General features: G+C 36.8%; 1 protein-coding gene across 1 annotated transcript in view; it reads left to right on the top strand.

Moving 5' to 3' along the window:
* The first annotated feature begins 3447 nt into the window (after positions 1–3447).
* Positions 3448–8484, top strand: part of appbp2 (amyloid beta precursor protein (cytoplasmic tail) binding protein 2) — a 31807-nt gene continuing 26770 nt past the window's right edge. The window contains exon 1 of the mRNA XM_028464373.1: positions 3448–3809. Coding sequence (XP_028320174.1) covers positions 3576–3809 — 234 coding nt within the window. The 5' untranslated portion in view covers positions 3448–3575. The remainder of the gene's footprint in view (positions 3810–8484) is intronic.

Genomic DNA, 8484 nt, shown 5'->3' with positions numbered 1-8484 from the left:
AACTATCCTCTCTCTATCCTTGTCACTGTTTGCCTCTAACTCCCATTTATTATTTCTTCCTTGATGTTTTTTCCCCTCTCCTTACTTGCGACCGTTGTGGTGTTTCTTCTTCTTCCTCCTGTTAAATGTCACTCTCATCCATGGGAGTCCCACGCGCCTCCATTTCCGCTGCAAACTTTCTCCGCTCAGCCAAAAACTTGTCTCTTTCAGAGCCCTGCATCAGCTACCCAGCTCAACTGTGTGTTCCCACAGATCAGTCCACTCAAACTCAGTCCACATGGTTTCCTCTGCCAAGGAGGGACAATTTTACCAGAGGTGGCAAAAGTAGTCTTTAGTGCTCAAGTAAAAGTATAGATACTTAAATAAAAGATGACTGGTAAAAGAAAAAGTTGTGAAGTTGATCCCTTACTTGTGTAAAAGTAAATGAAGTACATGCTACAGTACTAAATGTAAAAAAGTAAAACAAATGTCCCTTCAGTAATAAGACAGAGTTTTTAAACCAGCAAATTCCATATGTTTTATTTTTTTTAAGAACTTGTAGAAAACTGGTACATGTAAAAAAAGTAAAATCTGTTACAATTGAACACCCGGAGAGTTTAGCACTCATTATAAATACAATTTGTAATTGAAATGTGTCAAGAAAGAAAATAAGTGCAAATACTCAGCTAAACCCAGAGCAGCTTAGAGTTGAACGTTTTTTTAAACTTGAAAATGTTAACCATAAAACTAAGGGACCTGCTGAACAGAAAAAAGCTCAAACTACCTACATATTACATGTGACGTCATCTTCAAAGATCTTAATAGTAACGAGCTATTTATAAAAAGTAAGGAGTAGAAAGTACAGATATTTGTTAATAAAAGTAAGTAGTAAAAAGTAAAAATAAATACTCAAGTGAAGTACAGATATCAGAAAAAACTACTTAAGTACAGTAACAAAGTATTTGTACTTTGTTACTTGTCACCTCTGGATTCTATCAGCGTTTATCTATTTGTTTGTTTGTCTGTTAGCAGGATTACATCAGAGGTAAGTAACAAAGTTTGACAAAATAACCAAAGATAGACCTTAGTGTCAAACATGTGTCAAACTCAAGGCCCAGGCCAAATCTGCTCCTTTAGACCAGTATTTCTCAAATGGGGGTAGGTGTACCCCTAAGGGTACGCATTGGCAATACAGGGGGTACTAAAGAGAGACAGAGAGGAGAATATTAGAAAATGAAAGCATTAAAAATATGAGGTTTTATCATGTTGGTTTTAGTTAAAAATGATAATCACACTAAATATTACCAGCAACTCACAAAACGACAACAAAAACACACACAAATTTAACTTATACCAACAACACACAAAAATAACAACAAAAACACACACAAAAAAAGAAAAATATACTGAATAATAAAAAGAACAGACAAACAACAACAAAATACCACAAAATGACACAAAAAGGATCTTAATTAGAACATGAACTGAAAATTCAAGGATCAGTGTTGGTCCCACACCTGGGGGGAGATGAGTGTAAATGATAAAACACTATAGAAATAAATCTATTCAGAAGACACGAAATATTGTTTCATTGTCTTATTTACAAAATGAGATTCTTTAAAATGTGTGTTATCACTCATACATTTAGGGTTCTAGTCTCCCGTCTGGACTTAAGCGCTTTTTTTTGCGAGCCTGCAGTTACGCACTTCTCTCCTTCGCATATTCTCCGGTCCAGGCTACTGACACGCCCACCGTGCGTAAGGAGCCAAAAAGCGCGTATGTGTGAATGAAGGCGGGCTGAAGGAAAGGAGGCGGTGATGTCATTTTTTTTGGGCTGTCAAGAAATCACGGAACCTGGAGTTTTCTCAACGCTTTTAAATGTCATTGAAATCCGTGAAAATGTTAAAGTTCACTTTTAATTTGAAACGCCTTCATTGATAAACAATATAACAGGTTGATTTGATCAGATCATTGATCAGATTATTGCAGTGTGACTGAGTCAGTTCAAATCTCTTTCCTTGATCATCATCATCATCATCATCACTGTAGTGTGACAGAGTTAGATGATGTAGATATGATGAAATAACGCGTCCACAGAGCGTCCTGCTTTAATACAGAGGGATGTTTACAGTGAAACAGAACTATTAACTTCCATAATACACAGTTTTAAATATAAATAGTTTAAAATGACCTGAGCTGAGCCTCATTAAAATATGTGTGGGAACAGTTTGTGTTCCATCCTCATCTGCATATGACAGCTTGTTTCACTCTGTAGTGGATCAAACTGTGACTTTACGTTGGACATAGTATGAAAATAGTTGAATCACTGTGACCAACATGGACAGAAGTCTGTGTCTGTCAGAGTTTTATTTAATCACACAGCAGCAGCTGAGTGATCACAGCTGCTGCTGCACAACACAGGAGTCCGTGTAACTTCAAATGTAACTAAGTCCATATTTCTAATACAATATAATGTTTCACCTTATGGGGCGCTGCACTTATTCCAGGGTTAGAAGAACGTAAGAGGAAAAGGACTTACGCACACCTGAGAATGCGGTAAAGCCAGATTTGAATGGGAACGCCCACATTTCAGGGCTGCTCCACCCACAGTGTGTAACTGGGATGAAGGCGACTGATTTAAGTATGGGGGAGAATAGCATACGCGGCTTTTTGGACCGTAAATGCGGAGCTGTAAATGATAAGTGAGGGAGAAGATCAGCCCTCTCTCTCCCAGTCACCCGGCTACACACACGACGTCCAAATTGAACAAAAATGGTTTCAATCGTTTGTGCTGTGTTAGCACTGAAATAATTAGCATCTCTGCTGCTTTAGTTTTTAAGATATTAAATAAATAATATTTGAAAAGGAGTGCATGTGTGCATGTGCCGGAGAGCGAGGCGGACGTCGCGCGCACCCGTGCAGCAGCAACGGCGCAACTGCTGCGTTCACACTGAAAGCGTCTTCTGCAGCACCGGACGCATCTGCTGCACGAAACGTACCGCAGGGTCCGCAAGATCAAAAAATGTCCCCATTCGCTTCATACGGACGTCTAAGGCGAAGCCCCGCCCACCAGCGACACATCCAACTTCACTGCATGCTGAGCGAGGAGCTGCGCTCCTTTTTCTCCTCTCATTAACATAAACCACCAGAGAAAAAACGCCGGTGTGAATGCAGCGTACAGCCAAATCACAAATAAAAGAATAAAAGTTTGTTCAATTTGGACGTTGTTGGGAGCTGAGTGACGTCATCACCTTATAATAAACTTGTTATATCTTAAAAACGAAAGCAGCACAAACGATCATTATTTTCGGCACAAACCAGCACTAACGCAGGACAAACGATTAACGGTTAACGATTAACCCTAACCTTAACCGTATCCGGTATGAACGCAGCATTAGGTGGATAATATCAGTATTCTCGCCTCTGCTAAGATGACGTCACGGCGTCTGCGCCTATGAGCGTGATGAGGACGGGGCAGGAACTACTGAGTTACCTACTGACTGACTGTTAGCAGACAAAGCTAAAGCACAGCTAGAATTGATGCTGTACCCCTAGGTCTGCGGTGTTTTCCGTTGTCTGGATCAATTTCAAGGTAAATGTTGAATGGCAGCCCGCGGAGAGCGTGCTTTGGTCGGGCTAAAGTAGTGGATGTAGCGGTAGTCTGGGAAGAAGCTGCAGTGGGAAAAAACAACATGGCTGCGGTGGAGCTCGAATGGATCCCAGAGACCCTCTACAACACCGCTATCTCAGCTGTGGTGGACAGCTACAGCCGCTCCAGGAGGGACATACGGTCTCTACCCGAGAATATACAGTTTGACGTTTATTATAAGGTAAGAGGACACTACTGTGTGCGTGTGTGAGCTCCATGTAGCCAGCTAGCATCGATGCTAACGATAGCTCAGGGAGACGAAAAGGAAAATTAGATTTCTATCTCAATTATATTTGTCAAAACATAATTTTTCTAGCTTAATAACGTTTGTGGGATTTAATGTGCGTAACTTGGTGTATGTGTGAATAGTTATTATTGCGTTATTGAATAAATGAATGCTGTCAGTGATGGTGTTCAGATGTCATGTGATGTCACGGTATGGAGAGATTTATACTAATGTTGATAATAGATACGTTAAAATTACCTAATTAACCCGTTTCCATCCTTGTAGTGTAATAATGTAATCTTTACTGAGTTATTATTACTCTCTCAGGACGTGTGGCCTGTGCTGTGCCCACCGAGCCTAACCTTTTTTGTGTTTCATTTATTTTACTCAGCACAAACGGTTTAAAATAAAGGCTAACAAACAAACACGTATAAAATAACCAGACAAATTGCACAATTAATATTTAATATATGAGGAAAACGAATATATAAACAAAGTTCACAAAAGATAATATCAAAAGATAAATGAAAATATTGAACAAAATATTAATTGCAGATCAAAAAAGTAATACAAACTTAAAACATATATTAGTTCTCAGCAATTTATCGAGACTCAAGATATTTTGAGTTTTATATTTTGGCGATATGAAAAAATTGCCTATATCGTTATATATATATATTTTCCTAACTAGGGCTGCATGATTTTGACAAAAAACCTAATTGCATTTTTCTGACAGATATTGCACTTGGATTTACGATATTTAAAAATATTTTATACATTTAAATACATTTGCATTTTATGTTTTTCCATATTCTGTGTTTTCCACAATCGTCGACTAGTCATCGATTATTGAAACGATTTGTTGACTGATCAGATGACAAATCATACATTTATTTGCTCTATGTTGCTACAATCTTTTAAATTTGACTTGCGGCAAATTATGACAAATAAAAACAATAAATAAATAAAACAATTCCCAACTTAGTGTAAACAGGTTCCTTACAAACACAAAAAAATTGAATACATTATCACTAAAATCTGCTTAAGTAATAACATTTACACATTAAAAAGTTTGTGCATATTGGTCATTCCATTAATGTTATAGTATACAATTAATTTATTTCCTTATTACTAATTAAATTATTTTCTAAAAAAAAAAGCACATGAAAAGCAAAAATAACTACATTAGTGTTTTTACTGTTTAATATGAACCACTGCTGCTGAATCTAGTTTAGTTTATATCTTATGAGTTACATAAAGTTATGGTTGATATACAGCTCTCTGATTACTATACTTAAACCAGATCAAGTTTGATGATTTATTCATTCAGGATTTTTAGGTATAATATTCACAATACATACATTGCTGTCTAGTAAGTAAGTAACATTTATTTTTATAGCACCTTTCTCAGACAAAAAGCCACAAAGTGCTTCACAACACAGATTAAAAGCAACAAAAAATTCAGTACACACAGTATAAAAGGCCATGACAGCATATAATTATAGCAGCCCAAGAGAAGCTAATTAAAAGCTTGAACAAATTAAAAGGTTTTTAGTTGGTTTTTGAAGGTATCGACAGAGTCAGTAGAACACAGAGAGAGCGTAAGATCGGTCCACAGCCTGGAAAGATCAGTCTCCTCTGGTCCGAAAACGAGTGCGAGCAACCATCAGCATCACCATCAGTCTAATGGGACCAGCTTTGTCTGTGAACATGTAAAATTTAATTAAATATATTGCATTTCACAAGTTGAGACGGATGAATAGTAATGTTAGTATTAATGCTAAAATGAGTGAACAGATTTAGGGATTCTTTGAGTTGTGCAGGTCAACAGGTCACAGATTTCACAAGATAAGTTTTTCATTTGAAAAAACCTTTACACAGGTTATTTTTATTAATTCACTTCGTTGGCACAGTTTAATTTGGTTGCTGTAATGTAACTAGGGTGTTCAATTACAAAGGTCCCCAACTGTAACTATATAACTGAAACTTTCTAAAATAAAACTACAAACAAGTTGGCAGCAATGTAAAAAACAAAGACCAGGTAGATGTGAACCTAAATAAAACAAAGTTAAACCCTGGAACAGTCATGTGACAAATCAATCAACAGTTTTAGTTGAGAAAGATTAAGTTAATTTTGGGTTCTGCGCTTGCACGACCTGCGGCAATGACGCGCTGGTGACAACATAATCCAAGATGCCGGCGGCCCGGACTTCAGCCGACACTATTTATTAAGAGCCTTAAAAGACATGGATATAATGAAAAAAGTGGATGGACGGAGGCATAAACATGCAGACTGTCACACGGACACACACAGACTTATTAAACACACACAAACCTCGATAAACAGAACAGGCTTCACCAGACGGCAGGCACTAGGACCGGTAGGTGGAGTAAATGCGTCCCCGTACTGCATGTACAGCTGTAATATCACTAAGTTCATCATTTTACCTGTTGTTTGAGCTACTATCTTTACCAGGGAGCTAATATTTATTCCTGGTGATTGTTTTGTGGAGTTTTACAGTTGCGTTCTGAACGCACCTTATACAAACTCCACGTAAACAAACAGAGTAAGCCACGGAAAACAAACTAGTGCAGGCATTTAGGAATCAAAAAAAAGAATCAAAATGCAAACATTTTCATAACTGTTCCGGAGCGGACGTTTGGAATAGGAACCGGTTTTCGGTGCCCAACCCTAATCAGAATGCTTCTGTGCGAGCAAAAACGATTTTTATTTATATATATATAAAGAGAGAGAGAGAGCTGTGAGCAAAAATGATGATCATTATAATGATGATGAAATTGTCACGATTAGAAGATGAACTTAAAATACAACGGTCATTCTTGGTCCCACACCACCAGGCAGGAGATGAACGGAAATGATAAAAACGATAGAAATAAATCTATTCTGAGTAGGGATGTAACGATTCACTCAACTCCTGATGCGATTCGATTCAGGATACTGGGTTCATGATACGATTCTCTCACGATTTATTTTACAAAATGGGACTGTAGAAAAATGATGACTGAAAAATATTCCTTTATTTTTTGGGGAAAAAAACTATACTGTTTTCCTTTTATTTTTCATTGTCAAAAGAATGTGGGGTTGGCTGAAATTTAAATGGGGTCGCCTGAAATGTTTAGTAATTGATTTTAAAAAAAAAAAACTCATTAAAACAATCTTAACTGTGTTTCACTTTCTCAAATCACCACAAATACTGTATATCTGAGCTGACGCCACTTGTCACTAATCCTGGCTTTACTCTGTATTTGTAACACAGTCAAACAAACATGATCAAAAACTACTTCTAGAAGAAAAGAGTGTCTTTGGGGCCCCCTGAGATTTTTCATATCAAAATGGGGTAACAATCCATCAATAAATGCTGTTTAATTCCTCTTATTTACAAAATGATATGATTTAAAATTTTTATCACTATTACTGGTATTCTGAATTTCTGAGCATACAGTTGTAGTTGGACAAAAGGGGGGACTTTGATTCAGAGTAGGGCTGGGATAAACAATTTTTTTTTTATTAAACTATTATTTTTGCGATTATTTTTTTGATGCATCGATTAATCTAAAGATTCATTTTTTTCAGTTTGATTCGATGCAATTATCGATTATTTCCCCATTAATTAACTAAAAGTAATTTATATATGTTGATTTACATATCTAAAATGGAAAAAACATGAATTCCTTAACATTGCAATATATGTTTATTGTTCTGTAAGTCAAAATTCCAAAATAAAGTTCAAGTAAAAATATAAAAGTACAAAATAATGCATTCAGAGTCAGAGGTAGCATTCATTGAATTAAACTCATCTTAAACCACCACAAACACCGTCTCAAAACAATGCAAATCATCACTGACTCCTAAATACAGAGTGACCAGTGTCCGTTTAACTTTGCTGTGCCTGTAAAGCTCCGTCCGTTTTTTGTGTAGCGCAGTGATGCTCTGTGAAAATGTGATCAGCTTTAATCATCTTTCCCTGCTCAGTGTTTGAACTGTTGTGCCTGGCTAAGTAAGAATAACACAGTTTGTGTTGTCCTTTAGTTCTTTTTATTCCAGTTTTTTGTCCGTACCTCGTAGGTAGGCATTCACAGTCAGTAAGCTACCTCAGTTCAACCATTTCAGTTTACAAAATAAAAGAGCAACGTTATTAGAATGTTACATTCTAACAACATGTCCGAGCTACAGAAGATAGGATAATTTAATTTAAACTAAGTTGATCAAAACTTAATCAATAAACCTGATCAGATTCAGTAAACCATTGATTCCCTGAGAGGAAATTAGGTGACATTAATGCAGTTTTCATAGGATAATCCATGTCACTACAACTTATATGTACCTTTTAATTGTATCTTACTTTATTGACATACATTTTTGTTTAACTCATTGAGTGCCATTGACATCTATAGATGTCATTTATGTTTTTCGCCTGGGGTTGCTAGAAGACAGTGTGACGAAGCTCTCCGGTGAATATCTAACTTGGACAATGATGTAGTGAATAACTGGTGACATGTAGGTGGCAGCAGCGCACCTTTGGATAAGAGATCACCCGTAATGGGCAGAGCTCAGAGGAAGAGGAAAAGGGTTTGCAAGACAGAAAATAGCTCTACGAGAGTTGATGCT

The sequence above is a fragment of the Gouania willdenowi genome, chromosome 13, assembly GCF_900634775.1.
Source record: "Gouania willdenowi chromosome 13, fGouWil2.1, whole genome shotgun sequence".
Classification (NCBI taxonomy): Eukaryota; Metazoa; Chordata; class Actinopteri; order Blenniiformes; family Gobiesocidae; genus Gouania; species Gouania willdenowi.
This window is presented reverse-complemented; position numbering and strand designations above follow the sequence as displayed.